The sequence below is a fragment of the Carassius gibelio genome, chromosome A24 (assembly GCF_023724105.1).
Source record: "Carassius gibelio isolate Cgi1373 ecotype wild population from Czech Republic chromosome A24, carGib1.2-hapl.c, whole genome shotgun sequence".
NCBI classification, from domain to species: domain Eukaryota; kingdom Metazoa; phylum Chordata; class Actinopteri; order Cypriniformes; family Cyprinidae; genus Carassius; species Carassius gibelio.
In genome coordinates, this window is record NC_068394.1 from 9075044 (window position 1) to 9100169 (window position 25126).

General features: G+C 36.1%; 1 protein-coding gene across 7 annotated transcripts in view; it reads left to right on the forward strand.

Annotated features, from left to right (window-relative positions):
- LOC127946236 (phospholipid-transporting ATPase IB) overlaps positions 1–25126 on the forward strand; it is a 49328-nt gene that overhangs the window by 18646 nt on the left and 5556 nt on the right. For all 7 annotated transcript variants that reach the window (XM_052542669.1, XM_052542670.1, XM_052542671.1 and 4 more), the window contains 21 exons: positions 84–128; positions 248–323; positions 434–539; positions 1385–1467; positions 1559–1608; positions 1707–1776; positions 2906–2990; positions 3084–3223; positions 4496–4634; positions 5074–5138; positions 11846–12018; positions 13976–14159; positions 14379–14489; positions 15958–16032; positions 16555–16677; positions 17178–17256; positions 17354–17415; positions 19613–19669; positions 20761–20868; positions 23842–23930; positions 24069–24173. In XM_052542669.1, coding sequence (XP_052398629.1) covers positions 84–128; positions 248–323; positions 434–539; positions 1385–1467; positions 1559–1608; positions 1707–1776; positions 2906–2990; positions 3084–3223; positions 4496–4634; positions 5074–5138; positions 11846–12018; positions 13976–14159; positions 14379–14489; positions 15958–16032; positions 16555–16677; positions 17178–17256; positions 17354–17415; positions 19613–19669; positions 20761–20868; positions 23842–23930; positions 24069–24173 — 2025 coding nt within the window. The remainder of the gene's footprint in view (positions 1–83; positions 129–247; positions 324–433; positions 540–1384; positions 1468–1558; positions 1609–1706; positions 1777–2905; positions 2991–3083; positions 3224–4495; positions 4635–5073; positions 5139–11845; positions 12019–13975; positions 14160–14378; positions 14490–15957; positions 16033–16554; positions 16678–17177; positions 17257–17353; positions 17416–19612; positions 19670–20760; positions 20869–23841; positions 23931–24068; positions 24174–25126) is intronic.

Sequence of the window (25126 nt, forward strand, 5' to 3'; positions counted from 1 at the left end):
TCTGGCTCTATTAGCTTACATTGATCTGATACTTTTTGTTTATATTGGTGTGAGTGGCCACTGATCTATAATGCTGTCTGCAGGCATTTCCCAGACCTGGACTGCGATCGATCCATGGAGGACTTTAGGTCAGATACCGCTGATTCTATCTCTGTCTTGTACCCTAGTGAATATCATGCAGGTCTAAGTGGATAATGTGCATTATTATTTGATGGTCTCTCATTGCTGTTTTTTTATTTTTTTGCAGTCACCTTCCTTCTACAAGTCAGAACTCTACTGAGTTTGATGATCCTGCTCTTATCCAGAACATTGAGAAGAATCATGTAAGAACTTTATATTTGTTGTTTTCATACCTTGGAGATTAAAACACAGTTTCTTGTGAATTATCAAGTATGTTAATGGTTCAAATCTGCCCTTCTTTCCTTCTCTGTAGCCCACATCCCCACAGATTTGTGAGTTTTTGACCATGATGGCTGTTTGTCACACTGTTGTTCCCGAGCGAGAAGGAAACCAAATTATCTTTCAGGCTTCCTCACCAGGTACCAAAACCTTCTTTATGATTTCTGAATATTTGAAACCGCTTTCTCAGTTTGATTTAGTAGTAAACCAGTTAACTGTCACACTTAAAACAGTTTTCATATGATAAAAAAATGATTTCTTGTGAAAAACACAAAAATAGTTAAAAATGATAAGTTTTCACCCATAATTCAACATGAGTTACATGTCATGATGCTATGATTGCCAAGCAGGGGATAAACCTAAAAATAATACTACAAAAAAATAAATTCTTCCATTTCTTTTAATCTTTCAAGTTTAGCTGTGTAATCTTTTGCGTTTGTCTAAAAATGTATATAAAAATATTAGATGATATTTATTTTAAGTTTGTGTAAAGAAAAGTACTAATATAAATTAACCAATGTAATATGTCATATAAATATTAATATCAAATTACTTATGTTTTTATATATACACATACTACTTCTAAAAAGTTTGGATTCAATAAGGTTGCATCAAATTAACAATGTTGCACAAAACATTTATTTCAGTAAATGCTGTCTTTTCATCTTTCTATTTTTCTATTCCTCAATGTATCCTGCAAAAAAGACATCACATTTTCAACAAAAATATTAAGCAGAGCAACTGTTTCAACATTGATAAACTGTTTCTTGAGCACCAGATCAGCATATTAGAATAATTTCTGAAGGATCATGTGACACTGAAGACTCGAGTAATGATGCTGAATATTCAGCTCTGCATCACATGAATAAATGACATTTTAAAATATATGTAGAAATAGAAAAGATTTACAACGTTACTGTGCTTGTTTTATTTCTTTTGGCCTTGGGGGCTTTTAACTGATGTTTCCATAATCCTGTGCTTTCAGATGAAGGAGCTCTGGTGAAAGGAGCCAAAGGTCTGGGCTTTGTTTTTACTGCACGAACGCCACATTCAGTCATCATAGAGGCGGTTAGTGTGTGTTTTCTTGCCACTGATAATGAACCAAAACCCTTTGTGTGGTACCTATTTAATGCATGCATTTCTTATGTCTGTTTCTCAGAGAGGAACAGAGCAGACATATGAGCTTCTTAATGTTCTGGAATTTTCCAGGTAGGAACCTGTGAGCTCTTACGCCTTCACACTTACTCAATCAAAACATCACAAATACCCTGTGTGTTGTGTTTCAATGTCTTGTCTTTTTTTTCCAGCAATCGCAAAAGGATGTCAGTGATTGTCAGAACACCTACAGGAAAACTTCGACTTTATTGCAAGGGAGCGGTGTGTGTTACATAAACCACATAATTAGCATAGCATTGCTCTCCAAGACTGCATGTATTTGATCAAAACACAGTAAAAATAGTAATATTGTGAAATAGTTAAAACATATATATTTATATTGTTGTTGTAATATTGTCATTGAATCATGGTTGCAGAGAAAATCCGGGAGCGAATAGCCTTTACGAATAGAGAATTACACGGATACAGTATAAAATTGTTAAAAAGATTGCTGATTATATTGATTAGATGTCATTTTCAAAATTTTCATTGCACATTACAAGAGCTTGTCACTCAGCAATAAACAGTTATTCAATGAAATTGACGTTAGATAGTAGGATAGTCTTACAGATCCGAAACAGAGACGGCGTCTTTTATGTGCAGAGACTATCTAGTGACAGAAAATTATGTATTTCAACTGGAATAAAAGAATAATAATAAAAAAAAGTTAATTTGATTTTTATATTTCAAGATTCTGACTTTATTCGCGCAGTTCCGAGATAATATCTCACAATTATAATAAGGAAAAACAACTCGTCATTCTCTCTTTTCCCCTCAGCTCTTCGTTTTTTTTTCTCAGAATTGACCAACTCAACTATTTTTGAATTAAGTCGAGTTATAAAGTGAGAATTTGGATATATAAACTTGCATTTGCGAGGAAAAAAGTCAGAATTGTGAGATAAAATAAATAAATGTTATGTAAAAATGTTAATAGTAAGGTTTGTAGGGTTAATACAATACATCATTGAACAGCAAATGTGAATATTATGTAGACCTATTGTTTAAATTAAATGTTTGCTTTAAAAGTAGAGTAATCATAGCAGTTTTCATCCAAAATATGTCAATTTAAACGTCAGAGTTTAGCTTTAAATGGCGTCTTTGACAACAGTATTCTATAAAAAATTATTTGCATTCCGATCTTGACATCAAAAGGCACAAAAAAATATAAATTTTTCTCTTATTCCATGGATTTTACCCATTTACCTCCACTTGTTCCCAGTGTTTTTCTGCAACCACTATGCGCGCGCAGCTGCAAGTGACGTAACTGTGACGTCTACTCTGAATCGGTCTATATATTATGATTATATGGGACAAGCCATTGTAATATAGTGATGTTGTGTATGTATCACAGGACAATGTGATTTTTGAGCGTCTGAATGAGACGTCCCAGTATAAGGACCTGACCGTGGCCCATCTGGAGCAGTTTGCCACAGAAGGTGAAGAGTTTCTCAAGCTTCTCACTGTTTGAAGGGTTAACATTTTATCTCCTCTTTGGTGCAGCTTTGGTTTGTGTTTGTTTGCATGTGCAGGGCTGCGGACACTTTGTTTTGCGTATGTGGACCTTGAGGAGGGCGCGTATCTTGAATGGCTAAAGGAGTACAATCGTGTCAGCACCGTCATAAAGGACAGGGCACAGAAACTGGAGGAATGCTACGAACTCGTAGAGAAGGTACGTTATATATGCTATGCACCAAGAACCAAGTATTATTATTATTGATTCTGATCTGATGCGGAGACTAGCATCTTTTGTTCATTGCTGTGCTCCAGATGCAGTGGTTTGACTGGTCAACAGGTGGCATTGTAACATTACATTTTCACAGTCGTGAACTCCGATTGTGCAGAAGGTGGTGCTCTGTTGTTCTCTCATTAACTGCCACAAGCTATAATCTCACTGCCTTCCTATCAGACTGGATGGATAACACACTACTGCAAAACTTTGAGTCTGCTGATCAGAGATCTGAGCCTCAGGACACTGGCGCTGTTATATGAAGCAGTGAAAACCCAGTTTGTTGGGTTTTGTGTGCTTTTTAGGGCTCTGGCCCAGATTAGTAGTCTGAGGAGGGGTTGGTTTACCACAGCGAGGATAATAACCTGCACCAGTCTGCCAAGAGACCCATAAAACCAGAGTCAACAACACTACTGTGTTACCTCTGCATACACACACACAATAATACACCAGTACTCTTCCACATACATACTCTCACACAGAGAATGAGGAATGAAAAAGAATAGGATAAGACATGGTAAAAGATGGAGAAGAGAAGGTGTGGAAGATGTTCAGGTTTCCTGTATTTGCTGAATTTTCTGTATGCTTCTGTGTGTGGCTTTATTTACTGTAGGAGTGTTTTTCAGCTATGCTTTGAGGTTTTACAGAGCATGAGTGATACTTCAAATTGTACAAAGTTAAGGGTATTATGTTACATTTTTAAGGAAGCAGACTGTGGAGAATAAAACAAGTTTAAAAATCACATCGACTTGCATTAAATAGGCACTCAAATCATATGTAAAGACCAGAATATAATCAAGTTTTAAGGGTCAGTAAAGTTACCCCCAGTGAACCATACATAAAATCATAATGCAAATTATTAGCGAACTGGATACAGAATTGTAAATAGTAATAATTTAAAAATGTAAATGGATTAAAGAGTGAATTTAAATGATTTGAAATTCAAGAAATGCAATAAAATCTGTAATTTTAGTTTATTTAATGATACATATAATTTAACACTATAAATTAGTCTTTAACATTATCATTCACACAATATGGTATATTTCCCAAAAAAAACAAACGGTTTTTATAAATGTGGTAAAATTAATACTGTCCAAATGAACTGTATGTGGGGAGGCTACCATTTAGATTTTTATAGTTTCAAATATATATTTTAATATCAAAAATTCAGTTTCCTCTTTTTTTTTTTTTTTTTTTTGTTGTCTCACGCAGAACTTGCTGTTGCTGGGTGCCACTGCAATAGAAGACCGACTGCAAGCAGGAGTCCCGGAAACCATAGCAACACTCATGAAAGCCAACATCAAGATCTGGGTTCTGACCGGAGACAAGCAGGAGACGGCCATCAATATCGGTGTGTGTCATACATGCATATATATATATATATATTAATACCACAAAGTCATGTCAACAATATAACACCTTCTAACTCATGAAGAAATCAATAACTGATAATAATTCATTTCATAGTGAATTACAGGCAGCTGCTTTAAAGTAGGTTGACAAGGAAGTACAATGACAAAACACGATACAAAATCAAACAGACACTGACTGTAAACACACAAACAGACTCCTAGATTATTGAAATCGCAGAAGGACAGAGCGATAGGCAGTCAGGCGGGTCCTGCAGACAGACAGCTCAAAATAAATTGGGTGAGACTGGAGATGAACCAGTGGCCAGAAGACAGGTGTTAGTGGGTAATGACAGATACACAAAGAGGTTAAGTTGTTGTCGGGGCGTGTATGTGTGGCTTTGTGTAACACCTCTACTGTAACTGTCCTCTGTGTCTCAGGTTACTCCTGTAAGCTGGTGTCACATGGCATGTCCCTCATCATCGTCAATGAAGATTCCCTGGATGTGAGTACATGTGGTGTTTTTATATGAGTGTGTGTGTGTGTGTGTGTGTTAAGTGCTCTCAGACTGTCTCTGGAGGACGCTGGGTGTGGACAGGTGAGGGAAGTGTGTGTCTTTGTTCTCGTACAGGTGAAGGTAATTAAGGTGTCTGGTGTCATCATTGAGAACATAATGAAAGCGTGATGGATCGTATGGACACACATATGAGCAGAACACACTCTCATATATGATATGATATAAAAGCACATGAGAAAAAGCTGAAAAGCACACACAGGTGTTTTTTTTTCAGTTAGAAGAAAGTTTCTGTTCTCTAGGATGATTTTAAAGAAAAATGCTTTAACAGATACTCATCATTCTCATCAGTTTTAAAGGGTGAATTATAATTGCTATCCGCTTTATTGCGTCTCTTTGATAATGTTTTCCTTATTTTTCATCTACTCTCGACTTCGTCAACTTCTCTGTTTTTCTCGCACACACAAGGTTAATTAATTTCAGGCAAAAAAAGTCATAATAGATATCTCGTAAAGTCGCAGATCTCTTAGAAAACTTTTGTCAGTAATGTTCTGCATCGTATTTCATTGTTTTCAGCAGCAGTATGTTCATGAATTTATGGAGTTACATTATAGTTGTATAATTTACAGCTTGCTTTTGTAAAGAAAACAATAATTTTAGTAAAAAGTTTGGGTTCTGAGAGTTTTTTTTTTTTTTTTTAAGTTGTCCTTATGTTCACCAAGGCTGCATTTGTTTGATCAAAAATAGAGTAAAACAAGCAAACATTTTATGTTAAAATAATACTGCAAAATGCTATTATATAAAAAAATTGTGCTACGTATTTAATGGCAGCTGCTGTGATGAATTGACCAATCAGCATCCAGAAATGGATCTATTTTATAAGTGTGTATTAACTATTCTTATTTGATCAGTAATTACCTGCCATGTCGCTTTTTTATTTGTTGATGTTAAAAAAAGTCTGGCGAAAATTCATGCTTGGTGTGAACAGGCCTAATTTGCTCAATCTGAAGCCGACAACCTTGTAACAAGTTTTTGCGGTTGCAATGTACGGCAATTAATAAATGATAGTGTTGTTTTTGTTTCTGCCTCTAATGGGCCGGCGTTTGCTGTAATCAGTATTGAGCGTTTGAAAGTTGTCCAACCACATTATGGGATTGATTGAATGTCTTTTTATTTGTATATTTAATGCAGCTAGTAAAAAAGAATAGGAAAGATTGATATTCGAGGAGATGGGCAGCTTTCGTTTCAGTGAAAATCTCCAAAGGAATTCTTTCTTATCTTAGCTCTTAAAATAACCCACATGAGCCTAATGACACAGCTGTGCGTGTCTGTGTGGAAGATATGGAGTGTGTGAATGAGAGTGAGTGTGTGACAGCTGTCGTTTTGTGTAACGCACAGTTGGGCCAACACATCACACTCCTCCATGTCTGTCGTCTGTATAATGCACAAATACGTTCATCGTTGTTGATGGTATGATCGGTCAATTTCTCTGTCTCTCCTGTCACACAACTCCTCCTTCGTCTGTCAGCGGCTCCCGAATTTACAGGAACAGTTTGTGCAATAGAGTGTGTTCAAGCATAAGTGTGTGTATCGGGTGAGGAGTAACACGATCTCCTTTTGGCGCTCAATCTCGTCAAAACAAATTCTGCCAGCACAGCCTCCTGGGTAAACATGATGGCTTTTGACTCAGACTCTGTGACAAGTTCCATCTGTCACTCTGCTGTGACACACACACACACACACACACACACACCCGTACACACATGATCCAATTCAGACAGCTGTTGTCCTTGTAACACACACAGAGGCATTCTTACCCAGACATTTTCTTTGACTCCTTCCTTTGTCGCACATATTCTTTCCATGGCCCACACATATTTGTTCTTTCTTTCCCAGACACACACACACACACACACACTGCTGTCTGTCTGATCTTTCTGATAGGCTGCGTTCCACATTTGCTGTCACACTGCCTGCATTACATGACTTACACAAACATACTCTCATTAATCATACACACAGTTTGTGTTCCTCTTTTCTGTTCTCTTTGTGTAATACAAATGCTATACACAACACATAGAGGTCAGCGCATGCACAAGACGGCTGACATGTGATCGAAATCTCTCAGTCACGCACCCTATTTAGGGGCCAGGTAACTCACAGGTATCCACATGTTTGTTTGTTTTGTAAGTATGGGGCTGTTTCGGCATTTAAAGGGGTAGCTCACACTAAAATGTAAATTCGATTAGTATTTTCGCATAGTTTGTTGTCGATCCATCCATACTCGTATGAGGATATTTTGTTTGTGAAATGCAAAAGATGATCATTTTGAAGAATCATGCAGCTATAGTGACTCCAAAAACAAGTACCATAATTGTAGTTGATACGATTTATATTCCAAGTCAAAAACCAAATTTGTTTTGTTTTGGGCCTTTTTAGACTATGTGGTTTCTATGAACTTTTATGGCAAGAAAGGAACTATTAAGTGAACCATTCCTTTAAACTTCATGGAATTCTTATATAGTGAATCTAATCCAGGTTTTTTTATTATTCATGATTTTTATTGAAAGGGTAGAATATTGATTGAAATTTCTGAGGACGTTTGGAATAAAAGCAAAGAAAAAAATATGCAATTAATTCAGATCATATATATATATATATATATATATATATATATATATATATATATATATATATATATATATATATATATATATATATATATATAAAATTATAAAGATTTATACGAATATTTATATATTATTTAAAACATTTAATGTCTGTACTTTCACTTTTGATCAATTCAATGCATTCTTGCTGAATGCTTTAAAATATAAACTTTTGAAGGATTGTTTTTGTCTATACTGTATATAATTCTATAATACAAAGTAATTATATAGTAATTCTGTAATATATATATATATATATATATATATATATATATATATAATTTTTTTTTTTTTTATATATATATAAGCCATGACCCTTTCTCTTTCTGTGTGTGTGTGTGAGAGAGAGAGAGAGAGAGAGAGAGAGACCTCATTGCCTCATGCTGTTTATAAACTGCCTTGTTGCTACACTGCCACTGAACAGATAAGGTGACCTGTCATGTCACAGCAGTTGGGCTTAATGTCTCAATCACTTGTGTGTGTGTGTGTGTGTGTGTGTGTGTGTGTGTGTGTGTGTGTGTGTGTGTGTGTGATTTCTCTATGAATGGAGAATGTGATCTGTGATATGTAACACCAAAGGGGCCTTTCTTACTCTAAATATAAATGTGATAAGATACCTTTCGCAGGAACCTGAGAACACAACAAAGCTGCAGTCTCTGTGTGTGTGTGTGTGTGTGTGTGTGTGTGTGTGTGTGTGTGTGTGCGACCTTGTACAGTAGTCTTTTCTATAAATGTATGTGTGTTTGTGAGAACATGCACTCTATTCAGTTCCCAGCACAAAGACCTACAGAAAATAACATTTATCTTGGATCATGAAATACATTCACTTCTGATATCTGTCAGGGAATGACATAGAAAAATGCACAGCACATCCAAAAAAGGGGAAGTCTGGAGTTTAAATAAGTCCTTATTAATGGGTAAAACATTAGTTTTCTCTAGAGTGCCTCATCAGGATTTCTAAGGAAGAGGTCTTGAAATTGCAGAGTAACATCTGTGCATCACCAGCAGCTGTCCAGTAGTCTCTGTCCAATCATCCCTTCCTGTCAATCAAATATCTCTTTAAATCTAATCACCACCTGAACTCATTCAACACACTGGCTGCATCTCACATCCCAGACACTACCTGTTTTACATACTATATAGCAAGGGTTCCCAACCTTTTCTTGTCAGTTGAACAACTGTGAGTGTGAAAAAACTGAAAAAACATCTACTATAATGAAATTATATAAATATGGTTCAGTTCAGTAATATTTTACAATTAATTTAGAATCAATAATGAACAATTAACAATACTCATATGCTAATTTAACAAAAAGTACATATACATTAATTTCAGAAATCTTAACATTTTAATAGTTGCTAATTCTACTAATGAATGAATTTATGTGTATGTTTTTGCTTTTTTAAAGTAATAGCATTAAAGTCAGTAAAACTACGTCTTGAACGAATTCTGTGTTAAGGGTTTCGTTTGTCCAGAAATTAAGATTTGGTGACTGTGGAAGATTTGGCAGCTGTGGTAGCGTGAGCTTTGACTGGCACGTTCTTCAGGCTCATTAGCACCTCTGTGTTGGAGTATTAGGATGTTTACTGCAACGCGAAGCTAATTGGTCACACACACACAAACCCACGCACCCACTCATGCACAAACATTTAGGAGGTCATTAATATGGTCATTTAATTGTTAAATAAATAAGATATGCAAACGGTCCTGTTAGTCCCAGATAAAGATTTATAAACTCACACCCTGGAGAGAGACACATTGACACATCTGGTTCGGAGTTCAAGAGTTAATACTAAATCGAACCAGCCGTGAGTGTCTAATGGAGAGAGAGTGGAAAAGAGAGTGCTGTCTTTAATATTAAACTGGGAAATTTAGCTGGTAATGAATTACCAGAAGCAGTTTTCTTAGGCCACTGTTTATACACACACAAATACTTTGACTTTCAACACTCCCTTGATCAATAATCAGTCTTAATTCTTCCATTACATTTCTGTTTTTCTTTCCCTTATGTTTTCCTGGGAAAGGTGAAAGCAAACAGGAATTCCTGAATGAAAAGATAAACATACACACACATTAGCAGGCTAAACATGTTCGGGTTGAGCTGAGGAGAGGAGATGAGCTCTAGTTACTCAGGAATCTTGATGGCTGATCTCTGCTCTGCTATAAACTGTTTCCCAAAACCTGAAGCTGCCTCACCCTCCTGTATACATAGGCAGCTGCCTTCTGAGGGAACGTCCTAATCACCTTGGAATGCTCCACATAGATAGAAACTTGAGCACAGTAGACTCAACTTGCATTAGTTTCAATATATTAGCATGTTGCTAAGCTAACAATTAAATAATCAACATAAGCATACAAATACAGACAGATAATAAATAACATATCCAATTTGTATGGGCTATTTTCAGCAACACTTTTTTTCAGCATTGAAAGAAATTGCCTGTAGCTTTGTCCACCGTCTTGAAATTATTATTTATTTTTCACTGAGCTCACCCTTGGGAAAGAAGTACATATATATAATAATATATACAATTAATTTACGAATATACTTAAGTGCAAACTGAAAGTAATGTTTTGAAACATCAAAATGCACGTTATTTACAATTAAATGAAAATATATTATGCTTCAAATTTATATTACATTTTACAAATCTATTTTTAGAGTTGTCGAATGTGTGTGTGTGTGTGTATATATGTATTTAATTTAGTACATTTCCTAAATATTTACTTTTAAATGATTAGTGATAATAATTATTGAATTATAATCAAATGCTTTACATATGTTTTAGTTTAACTCATCAATTAAGTGTACTTTAAACCATAAAACTATAATTTAAAATGTAAAGTACAATTATATTTTGTGTCATTACAAAGTATATACAAAAAGTGTGTTAAGAAAGTCATGAAAGTACACTTAAGTGGCCTTTTATTTCATTTAGATTATTTTATCTGCAAATAGTTTTTAAAAAAACGTACTTTTAAGATTTGAAATACACTACAAGTGCACATTCGGTACAATTTAGCGCCATTCACGTGGACAGCACAGGGCATTTTGGGATAAAGCACCCATATTATGCCTTTTTATGAGTTTTGGAGCAGAGCAATAGATCCAGAAAGATATTGATTGGAGTCGGCAGTATGGATTGAATTCATCCTTTGTGTTAAACACAGTCTGTCATAGCACTGACAGAGACTTCAACAGCTGCGTTCATGTATGTTTGTGTGTGTATGCGTGTGTGGCCTCCAGCGCCGTGCCTCGTTGCGTGCTGCGTTGTCCACATGGTTCTTGTTACAGATTGAAGGATGTTTGTTTTCTCTATTAGCGATTCTGTCCCATTATCAAGATCTCAGTCAGAAACCGCCTGCAACCACAATTCAATAAACACACGCACATATTTCAACCTCTCTTTTTATCTCTCTGTCTTTTCGTCTCATTCATGCATTCACCCACACATACATGTTTCCCTACTTATCTAAATGGAAACATATCTGTTGTTTTTTTTATAAAATGATAACTAGCTAGCATTAAGTTCTTGATAAACTTTCTGTTCCTTTCTTCCCTTCCTCCTTACTTTATCATATTTCTCTTTCTCTATTCCCGTATAAAGTTCTTGTTGGCCAACAGTTCATGCTTTTGAGTCCTTTAAGGGCTTAGAGTGTCTCGGGTGACAGGATGATGTGGAACAGGTGTGTGTGTGTGTGTGTGTGTGTGAGATTGTGGCGCTAACAGCCCCAATGACACCACTTAAAACATCCCCTTCAACTTCCTTTGGCATTACGCTCTTGCTCTGATATGTGCGTGTGATCCGTGTGTGTGTGTGCGTGAGAAGTATGTGAAGCATACTGTTAGGGAAATAAATGTGTGCTGGCATGTTTCTCAGGCAAGGATTGAAGTGGTTTTATATAGCAATAGACATGGTAGAGAAATTAAACCGTAAAACTGACAAATATGAATGTATTGTTATATACATATTTATGGGTTTTTTAGTATGTGTGGTCATAAATGTTCTCCCTTTCTTGCCCCCCAGGCAACCAGGGCCACACTAACATCTCATTGCTCCTCGCTGGGTGACAGCCTGAGGAAGGAGAACGAGTTAGCGCTCATCATAGATGGACAGACACTCAAATACGCCCTCTCTTTCGAAGTGCGTCAGTCCTTCCTCGACCTTGCACTGTCCTGCAAGGCCGTCATCTGCTGCAGGTACTGTACATAGACACAAACACCCATAAAAATGACGCATGTTCACCTTTTTTAATAAGATTTTCAAATGCATTAGTCTCAGTTTCCCCACCATTTAATTGCATCGTTAAGGCGAAACATTTAAGATATTAAAGGGATCTGCTTTTTATTTATTTTGGGTATTAATTCAGGCATTTGCATTGAACAGCTCTGTGTGTGTGTGTGTGTGTGTAAGCCCCCCCACCACCCCAAAATCTACCTTTATTTCTCAAAATGATAGATTTTACTCTGCTTGGATGATCTTGTGTGTGCGTCTTCATGAAAGGTTGAGTCTTGCCCTGAGTGGCTTAATAACTGCTGAAAATAAGCACTTGGCTTCCGGAACAGAGAGGCTATGCGGAGGTAATGTAATATACCGAGCTCTGCGCAAATGTCAAACTAATGACTCACTTACTGTCATTATACACTCACACACACTCTCACACACAGGTAGACAATGCAGTCTTTCACATCACATTGTTGAGTACTGTAAATGTTTATCCGAACATAATCTGAATATAAATAAGCGTGCAGTGAGCCACAGACAGTTCTGATTTGATAATAAAGTGCGTTTCCATATGTGAGAGGGAGTTGCTGACTTGCTGTTGCATGAAGTCCATATCCGGACTGTGGTCTCCAAGGCCCCACAAACCCCTGCAGCACCCCCCACACTGTCCCGAACAACACAGATCCGCCGACAGCCAGCAGAGAGGAGCACAAATGTGTGTGTGTTGAAGAGAAAGTTTGCATCTGTGCGTGTGTGTGCGCTCCATGCATGGTTTCCTGAGTTCACACTCTGTTTGTTTAAAGAGCTGCTTTAACCTTCTTATTTTCTGCTCAATTCCACCATGAAGAACATTAGCCAGCCTTTCATCTGTCTACTGCCTCAGATCTCCCCCCGGCTCACTGTGATTGTGTGAGGTATAGAGTTATAGTGGAAAAAGGGTGGAATCGATCAACAAAATGACAAGAGAAAGTGCTTTGGGGGGGGGATTTGTCTTTTCGATTTTCGACTTTTATGAGTATACCATGCCCACGCTATTAGAGAGATCATACGTCTCTAGTAGCTCACACTTTTCTTGCCAATTTTGAAAACTTTGTTTTTGCAGCACTTCTAATGTTACGGGTGTCCTTTTGGTTTAGTATTTATGTTGTAGCATTTCTCATTTGTTGGGTTACAGCTGCTAAATGAATAAAAGTGAATGTATGTCAATGGTCATTCGTTTTGTTGGAAATCATAATCAGATCCAACATCTTCTATTGGGAGATTATATTAAAAAAATTGTACTATTATTTTGTTTTGTAGACACCAATAGAGTTACCAAACTATGACTATGATAACTAGATAATTAGAAATAATCCACCAACAATACTTACAAAATGTAAAAAAAAAAATATCTATATATATGTATATATATGTATTTGAACGTATGTGTACAAAGTCTGGGCTAAAAGCTAATTATAAAGCTAAACTTTAATAAAATGAAGTGTTTAATTTTACAATTTATATCTTAAATACAGTTTTTTTTTTTTTGTGTCAGAACTTAAAGAAACAGTTCCTCTTAAAAATGCTAATTCTGTCATCAATGTTCCAAACTCAAAATTTTTGTTCAATGAAGGTATTTTTTATATACTCTCATTATGTTTATCCATCCATTGATTAAAATCCATGCATCATAAAAAAATGTGTAGGATTTCTAATCAGGCGCTGAATAGAGTACCCAAAAAAAGCTCTTTCAGCCAATGGAATCTCTTTCCCATCCAAATTTTTCACGACACCAAAACTCTTGGTCACTTGGCACTTCTCTATTGCTGTCTAATGATGTTGTCACTTTAATGGACAGATTCAGACATTATTTACATGCATATAAAGCAGATTGTATTCAATTGTGATGTTGTTGTTTCCTGGGATGTAACTTCTGTCATGTTTTCCTTTCAGGGTGTCTCCGTTGCAGAAGTCAGAGATTGTTGACATGGTGAAGAAGCATGTGAAGGCCATCACGCTGGCTATCGGAGACGGAGCTAACGATGTGGGCATGATACAGACGGCACATGTGGGAGTGGGCATCAGTGGGAACGAGGGCATGCAAGCCACCAACTCATCTGACTACTCTATAGCTCAGGTCTGACACACAAGCACACTCATGTAATTCATTATTCTGTGGCTCGGTCACACACACACACATCTCATCTTTAAAAATGTAATTACACTACCACAACACAAAACACACAGCAGTCTTTTGCCCACAGCGCTGTTGTATCCGGGTAGCTGCTCCTGCAGTAATGGATCACATGTGTTCCTGCGGGCAAACTAATTCTTCTCTCAACCCCGCTCTCTTTAGTTCTCATACCTGGAGAAGTTGTTATTGGTTCACGGGGCTTGGAGTTACAACCGGGTCACCAAATGCATCCTGTACTGCTTCTACAAGAATGTGGTTCTGTACATCATAGAGGTATGTACATAAATCGCAATGTGTAAGGGGTAGATCACTTAAAAATGAAAATTCTGTCATCATCTGTCTTCATGTTTCCAACCTGTATGCTCATTAAAACACAAAAGAAGATTTTAGATAGGAATTTCACACTTCCCTTTCCATACAGAGTGTTCCATGCTTTGTTTGAATAGCAGAACAAACTGACTAAAGAGTGCCAAGTCTGAAATTAATGATTCAGAAATCCTCTGGTATGTGTTTTGTTGTGAGAACAGTGGATGGCAGTATTTTCAGAAATTGTAAATTTTTCACACAAAACTATAAAATGAGTTCAGAAGTAAACCTGGAAACATAAGGGAACTTCCAGGCATGGAGTATATAATAAATATGTATGTGTGTGTATTTTTTTTATATATATATTTGAAAATAAATATTGGTAAAATGCTTTCATATATTTTTGTTTTTATTTACTTTTTTTTAAAAATAGAATACAATGTTAAATATAGACATTTCAAGGAAGTTATGTGTGTTTGGAATGACATGACATGAGTGCAAGTGCATTTTTCATTTATTTTTGGGCAAACGTTTTCCTTACACATCATAGTTTGCCTTTGGAATGTCTTGAATGAGTTCAGATCACTTTTTAAAGACCGTCATCAAATTAGCCCCGATCCACTTACACACAAACATGCTCACACACTGTTTTTTTTTTTCATTTTGCTTGCCTTTTTTTCACACGACACCCTTGCGTACATTAAGTAGAATGCTTGCAGCTGTTTATGGAAGTGTTTGACAGTGATAAATGAGATGCCCCCTCTAGTCTCTGCTTTCCATCACACATACACATACACTCTCACAGACACAGACAAAGAGCCGCTGACCCCTATCTATACTGGCTGGGTCCTTCCAGTTCAAAACTGCATACCAGATACACTGTCATCCAAGCGCTCTGGAAGTGTGTGTTGTGTGTGCGCACGCTAGGTAAGGTGTGAGCTTTACTGACAGGGTCACTGTTCTGTGTGCTGGAGCATTTGTCAGCTGTGCCACCTCCTAAAATGGCAGCAGGTGCAGAAAAGTGCCCCCTTCATTCACCCGAGGACCCTGCCTGTGTGTCGATGTGTGTGTGTTACAGGAAGAGCTGCGTAAAGGTTAAATGTTTAGATGTCTTTATATTTGTGGAATGTGATTGTCCATGCACACCTGCCCGCTTTTTTGGGGATAGGGGCGTTTTAGGGGTCTCACTGGGGATTAGCTTCCTGCAAAGAAGAGCTTTAAAGGTCAAAGTTCACATACTGTCTTTGTCTTCATAGCAGAGACATTGTGGGGGATGGACAGCAAGTGTACGTGTGTGTGTGTGTGTGTGTGTGTATGGAGGCTTTTGTTTGTATGGATTGACCTCTGCCTTGAGTTTGATGTTGTATCTTTGTAGTATTGTTTATCTTCACTTCTGTATTATTTATTAACACACTTCCATCTCTCTTTTCTTCAGCTTTGGTTTGCGTTTGTAAATGGTTTCTCTGGACAGATCCTGTTTGAGAGGTGGTGCATTGGCCTGTATAATGTGGTACGTGTATGCGTGTCTGTCTATTTTATAGTCAAACATTCCATAAAAAATAGTTCGCTGCCTACCTATGTAGCATTTTAAGGCATCAAAGGTAAACTCCTGACAAAGGTTTGGCAGCGTCCCATGTGTCATTTATAGAAAAAACTATCCCAGAATGCATTGAGGCAAATTATGTGAGAAATTTCATCCAAGTTAAATAATTTCATTTTAATGCTTTTGTGTCTTTTAATGTTTACTTGATCAAAAATACAGTAAAAATAATAATATTATTGCAGTTTAAAATAACCATTTTCTGTTTCAATATATTTTCAAATGTAATGTATTTGAATAAATAGAATAGGAATACAAAGTTAGAAAAAACAGCATGTACTGTATTGAAAATATAAACCTTTTGTAACATGCTAAATGTAATCTATTGCAGTCAGAGCATTCCAAATCAATTGTGGTTTGCGCTTTGGTTTAGATGCATTCTGTATATGTATAAAATATACTGCAACACTTGAATGTTCATCTGTTTTTCAGATCTTTACTGCTCTTCCTCCTTTCACACTGGGGATAGTTGACCGGCCGTGCAGTCAGCAGAACATGCTACGCTTCCCTCAGCTTTACCGCATCACACAGAACGCAGAAGGGTTTAACACTAAGGTACCAAGATTTCAGTAGTCGATACAAATGCCCAATTTCAATCACAAATTACTCATACTGACACTACAAATAGCTTGAGACTTATAAATCTGTCTGCAGTGAGTGGCAGACTGTTATGATGATCATAACGCTAGCCAACATCATGTGTTATAACTGATCATCACCATCTGATGTGGTTAGCAACATCAGCGTACTGTTGGACTTGAGACTTTCCCGTTGATAAACAGGAGTGCAAGAAACCGCTCTGCTTCCATCCAGATAATAATGAGATTCATGAAGCTGAAATAAGACAGTCGTTCATTTATAGCTGAGGATCAGTGTTTGTGTGTGTGTTTGTGTGTGTTTGAGGTGATCTGGGGGACATTGCACTAGCTGTGCAGTTGCAGAGAAACTGTTTGTGTGGGCTGTGTGTATCTTGGCATTAGTTTGTCTTGACTGACTTTCCCCTTCTCCCGTTCCTGTTTTCTGTCCCTCCCTCCCTTCCTCTCTCTCTTTTCCAGGTCTTTTGGGGTCACTGTATAAATGCTCTCATTCACTCCATCATTCTCTTCTGGTTTCCACTCAAAGCTCTGGAGCACGGTAACTATCGCAAGCACTCGCACACACACATGTAGTCCACTCCAGCTCGAGTGTGTAAACCTTTGAGTATATTTCATCAACCTTTTTGTCTCTTCAGACACTCCGTTTGACAACGGCAACAGTGTTGACTACCTGTTCGTGGGGAACATCGTCTACACGGTGAGTTGTCAGCGGGGCATTTACTGCGCTGTAGCTCTCTGCCAGTGAGGTCACACATCATTTCCTTGCTAGTACTCTGATTCCATTCGTTGGCCGCCAGTGTTTACAATGTAAACTTGTTAATGTCTCTTTTTGCTGGTTATTTTTGAAAAAAGTTCTTGTGACACTCTCCCACAACTCAGAGCGGAAACGACAGGAACTCTGCGAGGAAACTGATCAGATCCGACAAGACCGCTCACCATTGGCTTTAGTGGGCAGTTTATGACTCAAATTCTGCATTTCAAGTCTACCATTTATGGTTTATACAGTCATTTAACTTATTTATTGCTTGGAATGGTTCAGTTAGATCTTTTTCTGGGCTCAAACTTCTGCATGAGTTTTTGTGGTGCTTACTACATAACCTAAAAAAAAAAAAAAGAAAAATTGACATTTTAAAGAGTTTTTTTTTTTTTTTACGAAAAGCTACAAATATTAACGGTTCATCTAAAAAAAAAAATAATATATATATATATAATATATATATATATATATATATATATATATATATATATATATATATATATATATATATATATATATATATATATATATATATATATATATATATATATATATATATATATATATATATATATATATATAATTTTTTTTTTTTTTTTTTTTTTTTTATTAATAAAAATATTTAAATAATACAATTACTACTATTTGTTTGCCTGCATGTGTCATTTGACCATTAACCAACATCACAGAACCATGAACATGCAAATGTGTTCTTAGATTATTGAAATATTACCTTATCAGGGGATACTCAGGGGTTCAGCTCACAAAAAAGTTTGGGAAATTCCTGATCTAAATAAATGATCAGTTTTAAAGCTATAGTTCATCCAAAAATGACAATTACCCCATGATTTACTCACCTTTAAACCATCCTAAGTGTATATGACTTTCTTCTTTCAGACGAAGTCAATCATAGAGTTATATTAAAAAATATCCTGGCTCTTCCAAGGTTTATAATGGCAGTGAATGGGTGTTATTTTTCCATAGTTCAAAAGAAGTCTGAAAGAAAGTCATATACTTAGGATGCCTTGAGAATGAGTAAATCATTGAGTAATTTTCATTTTTGCATTTTTCCCTGTATAGTAATGCTGGTTTAAGTCCATACACCATCACATCGTTTTTTTTTATGGGTTGTTCACATAGATCTTGTTCTTGTTGTTAAAACCTGGAAGGAGTGCAACCGAATGGAAAAGTACATGGGGGGGTCTTGAGACATTTTTGACACCCTGCCTTAAAAGCACAATTCTCATTGCCCTTTATAGAACTTATCTATAATTTATATACAATAGAGTGAAATGGATTATTAAAAAACACAAAATTCCATAAAATATTAAAGTTAACACAACAATTTGGTAATAAGTCTAGTTAAGCTAGTTAACCAGTTAACCCAATTGATCTTAAATTTCAACAAAACTCTTTTTTTTATGTTTTTGCTTTAATTACGTGTCATCAAAGATCCCGTCAGTTAAGTAATTGTTAATGCAAATAATTAATCATACAGAATCACTCTCTTGAGTCATTTAAACAAATTGCAGTCAGTTCATCATTTCATGAATCACACAATGCTGACCATGCTTTGATTTGCATGCAGCCTGCACAGAAAATGCTCAGATGTGTCTCATTATATCACAGCATTTGTCCAAATCACATTAAACACAGACTGCAACCCTAAAAAAACATCTCTAAATCACTACTATAACCTCTCCACTAGCCAGTCAGTGAACTGAATTTTGCATATAGCTCTCTCTGTTGTTGTGTTGTGCTTTAGGCCGTCCATTATAGAAATGAGGCCGTGTATGTGTATATGTGCAGCCCAGACTATTAAATACAGTATGTTGGGGTTTTTGGAGGCGATACTAGACGCTAGCCATTAAGACAGTAATGAATGAGTCCCTTGAGGAGTGAAGTCTTTGTGTGCTGGTATTTCTTTTCTGTTCCTCGCAGGCTTATGTGTGTGTGTGTGTACGAGTGATTACTTTAAGGGCTAAATGTGTGTAATTGTGTTTTTAAGCAGCGTGTGTTGCTAGAGGCGATAGTAAGTCGATGCCTGTGTGAAAGCCCTCGTCTGTTTTTTGAGTTGAGCGTTTTATCAGGATGATGAGTGCATATCATGACTCTTTCTCTCTTTCTCTCTCTGCAGTATGTAGTGGTTACTGTATGTCTAAAAGCGGGTATGGAGACTACAGCATGGACAAAGGTACGTCAGTCCCCATCCTTCAACACACACACACACACACACACACACACACACTCCTCATCGTCTGCCATCTGAGATCAAAGCAATGAGCATTCATCTGAAATAAAAGGATGTCACGTTTATACAATTTTAGAAGCAAATATACTTGAAATATATTCTTGTCTTGCCTTGTTGTCTAAAAAAGTCAAGTTAAGTGAGTTAATGCTTAAAACAGGAAAGAATATGTCATGGGCTAAGAAAAATGACAACATTTTCAGAAAACAAGATTCACTACCTTAACTTAATTAGCATGGTGTGAGAATTTGTCAATATTTGTACTGGAAAACCAGACAAAAATACTTTATATTAAGTATTAAAAAAATATTTAATTTGACAGGTCTAATGTATTGAATATTACAAAGCATTTGTTATGTCTGAATGAATAGATCACAGTATAGAACAATTTGCACTTGACAATGTGTCAAGTTTCACTGCAAAAATAATTGTCTTTCTTAGTATTTTTGTCTTGTTTCCTGACACAAATAACTTAAATCAAGACCAATTAGCTTGAGAAGCAAAATGATTAAAGATCGTAAGTCTAGTTTTCTGAAAAATGTATCAACATGAAATATGTTTAGGCTTAAAAAAAAATTTCTGAACAAAAATAATTATATAAAGTCATTTTGCTTAATTTGATAATATTTTTTTTATTTGTACTGAAAAAAACTAAACATAAAACTGTGTAAGGCATTTCATGTGCAGTGTATAAAAGCATTGTTTGATGCATCAGATTTATTTAATTCCATCTGTTACGTTTGAATTGAAAGGAGATCACATTATACAACTCTTTGCACTTGACATGATGCAGCTAATTCTAAAGGAAGGTCATAGAAATTCTGGGAAGTGCTTTAGATAGATGGGGGGAACATGCTGCTATGTCAGGACATTTCTCTGTCCTGCTGCCGTGTGTGTTGAGGAGACGTCCGTTCAGCTGTCCTCACACCAGAACTTGTGATGAAGTAGAGCGGCGTTGGAATTCACACGGTGTCCTTTACAGTTGAAGAAGTCTATATTCAGTGTGAAACTGACCATGGCCTGTTTTTCTCTTCTAGTTTTCTCATTTGGCTGTATGGGGCAGCATGGTGCTCTGGATGTTGTTTTTTGCCGTCTATTCTGCGATTTGGCCAACTATTCCTATAGCACCAGATATGTTGGGCCAGGTGAGTGCACAAATACACACACACACCTACTCATGTTTGTGCTTTCTAACACAACTCCTGTATCTGACTGCTGCCCGGTGTCTGGACATCTTGCTCTCTGGGTGTTCTGTGTCAGATTTATGTTCCGCTGTCCCATTTCACAGTCTACCTGCACCTGCCACACAGTCACCCGAGCCCCTGGCTTTTACGGCCTAACCTGGAAGTGTTGAGTTAAGCGGGTGTGTTGGTTTGTGCAACGCTACAGACGTCTGTGTGTATGAATGAGGAATACTCAAGAAAGGTTTTTGGCCCTGCCCTCACAGGGATATATACAGCATACACACAGTGGCTCTGTTCCATAATGTAAGTGAGTCGCCTCGCTCTCTGTTGCCAACATAGGCTGCGTCCTAACTGAAATGGAACATGCCAAGTACTCATTTAAAACACTCTGTAAATGCTTGTATGTTATAATAGTAACATGCCTCGTGTATCATGGGAGACTTGACTCAACTTATAGAAATTGGAGACTGGTGTTAGCATTTTACTATGCTAACAAATCAAAACACAAATAAGCATATAACTCCCAAAAAATGGAATATAATGTATTTTTTTATTTATATAGATTGTTCAAATTATTATTACATTTGTATTTTCACCTTTTGTTATTGCATTGCCATGTATTTAGAACCAACATTTCTCCTCTTCAAACATATATAAAACAATACATACATATATATTTTTAATTTATTCCTATTAAATTGCTTATGTGATTTTTATACATAATGAAATGAAATTGTGTAGAATTTTTTTTATGCATGTATTTTTACTACAAAAATTACATATAAAATTAAAAAGGTACATTTTGTATTAATTATATTTATAATTAACATTTTATGTATTAATGCTATTCCTTAAATATGTAGAAAATATGATTATATATAGCATATTTAAAACATTATTATATGCTTATTTATTTACTTGTAGAAATGTTTTATTATCTCATATACATATACATTTTAGTATTGTATTACATTCATAATTAGCATTTCTCTGAAAAAAAAGACCACCCTTCCAAAAATGATATGTACATGTGGAATTAAAAATAAATATTAAGCAAAATAAATATATATTAAGAAAAGATAAATAAAATTTGTATTGAAAATGTTATTTATTATGAATATTTGTTACATAAAAAAGAATGTTTAAGTTTGAAAAAATTTTTTATTACAATTTACACATTAACAGATTTTAGTATGATCACAATTTAGTAATAATACAAATTTGAGTGTTATTTCTATAATTTTTTTTTTGTTTTTTTGCTTTGTCCACCATCTTGGATATTTTACAGAGTAATATTTCAGTTCTTTCAGGGATTGTAATACCTACATCTCAGGAGGCAGCATAATTGAAAGTGTGCCTACGGTGCCCTAAAATGCTACACATGGGGGCGACTCAATAGATTTTTGAACAAAGTTAGTGTGTGCATGCTTTGGGAGTGTGGAGCGGTCGGGGGTTGGATAGAACTCTCTGAAGCCCCTGGCCCATTAATTCGATTTGTGTCAGAAATCAGGAATGTGCTCGAGTATCACCACAGCTGCTCTCTGAGAGAGAGAGAGAGAGAGAGAGAGAGAGAGATGGGACATCCCTCGCTCTTTACCCTGCAGCGTTGGCTTTATTTTCCCCTCTCCGTCCAGCCGTTCATTTTTTCATCTCTCCATCTCTTCATGCAGGCCAAGCTGGGAGCACACATTGCATGTTTTTCCTGCACTGTATATCAGTGTGTGTATTTTTGTGCGTCTGCTCGTCTGAGAATTCGGGAGGGTTGGTCTGAGGGGGGATATGTGCAGCTGTTGCGAGAGGACGCCGTCTAATGGTTTTCGGAGTCTAGTAGATTCCATCGGTGACATCAGCTGTGGAGGATCCTTAAATCTGGGGTCCCTTCACTGCACACCGTGAAGTTTTCTTCTGTCTGTTAAATTAACATTAAAAGTCACTTCAGAAAAATATATTCCAGGAAAAGTTGTTTCAATCAGATCGATTAATACTAAAAAAGTGGAACAAATGCAATGCTCTCATACTAAAATATGATTATCCATAGATTGATATATCAGCTATCAACCAGCTGACATTGGCTGTATTGATATTTACATTAAATTACATAAGTGAGACTTTAGTGTCCAAAAAAAATTATATACTGTATACATTATATTTAATGTTAAATAATTATGTAATAAATACTATTAATATATTAATAAATACAATTAAATAAAATATATAAATTGATAAATGCAATTTTACACACACACACACACACACACATTATATATATATATATATATATATATATATATATATATATATATATATATATATATATATATATATAGTGTATAGATACATCATCCATAGATACATATCCAGTGTATAGATTTATTTGGCGTATATATGATGGGTTTTATACCGGTTAGAACAGTTGTTTTGAGTAGAATAGAACAGAACAGAATAGAATTTAACAGAATAGATAGAAGATTTCTGTTTCTTCAGAGAAGAAATTAATTTTCACAGTCAGTGTGCATGAAACACAAAGACAACTGCACAGTACATATGAACTTATCACAATACAATAATAATAAATAAATTAATTAATAAAAAAAATTAAAGAGCGTAAGATAGTGGCTGTTTTCCTGTGTGTTTATAGCACATATAGCTATAGGAATAAAGCTCTTACTATAGTTAGTCTTCCTGCACATAGGTAATGTATAGTATTAGTCATTACACATTAGCGTGGAAAAAGACACTTTTAATTGGGCCATTAAACAGAGACTGGGAGGAAGAACTAGAACAAACAGTAGACCGTAGCGGTAGGCAAACGTGGTAATTGAACTCTCACAGTCAACAGCTGTTGCAAGGAGAGGGAAATCCAGCATTGATTGGGTGCTGCGAGGTTTGCAGAGCATTGATTTCAAATGGATGATGCGTTTCTCTTTGTTTTAGGCTGGCAGGGTGATGCAGTGCTGGAGCTTCTGGCTGGGCCTGATACTGATGCCAACAGCATGTTTACTCGAAGATGTGGTGTGGAGCGCGTGAGTAATGTACCACACACATACACGCATCAGTCTATTTATTGAGAAAATACAGAGCGATTTCACATTATATGTTAGTCACTCACAGAAACAGTCTGAGTTTCTCAGTTTGTCTTGCTTGTGTATGTCTGCATGCAGAGGACGGCGCACAGTGAGGAAGTCTCTTTTAGAGGAGGTGCAGGAACTGGAAGCTCGGGCTGTGGACCCTGGGGCAGCTGTCCTCAGAGATGCCAGCGGCCGCAGGTATGTCCCTGAATATGCCTTGATGTATTCCCGCCTTTCTATAAACTCCCCTGTAATACCTCAAGCTGATTTACAAGTTGTTTTAATATAGATTCAGGGAAATGCATACTTTTTTTTAGTTATGTTATTTATATGTTTAATACTAACTGTAATGAAAGTAACTGAACACAGGCAGCAACCTCATACAAACAGCAAAGTATATATGCTAGAGAAAACGACACAATACTTGAAGAGTAAATATAAATAGTATCAAAGCACACAATAAAAATAAGTAAAATAGACAACAACAAAAAAAGATTCTCTTGCTTTGTCCATCATCTTTTTTCACTTAAATGTTTTATTCTTGTTATTATCACTAATAATATATATAAGTATATATAATTGATCATTATTGACTATTTTTACTTATACATTTTTTACATTTATATTAAGACATTTATGACAATTAATTTAATATACCATTTTCTAGTAATGAAATTAATTTCCAATGACATTTTGTTGAAAATACATGCAATACATTGTTGCGTTCTCTGTGAAGAATACATGCAATGATACTCTACAGTTTGTCACAAAGAAGGTATCTTTTTGAAACTGCTTTAAAATGTCTTCAGAGGAAGCTCACTAGGTTTCGGAGCTGATTGATTTGTGTTCAGGATTTGTTTATGTCCTAAAGTTGTTTCTGAATTAATTTGTGGATGCGTGTCTGTGAAAGAGACTGCATTTGTGTTCATTGTGATCTACTAACCCCTGCCTGAACACCCACAGGCCTCATAGAGTCAAAGGCAGGCATGTGCAGGTAGAACCAGCTGCCTCAATCTCTCTGTAGGATGTGCAGTGACCTGTTTCCTCCATCCCTCAACCTTCCTATGTTCACCATCGTCATCATCATCTTTCTTTTACTTTTCTCTTTCCATTTCACGTTCCATCGATGTCAGGCGGCCGTGAGCTGGTCA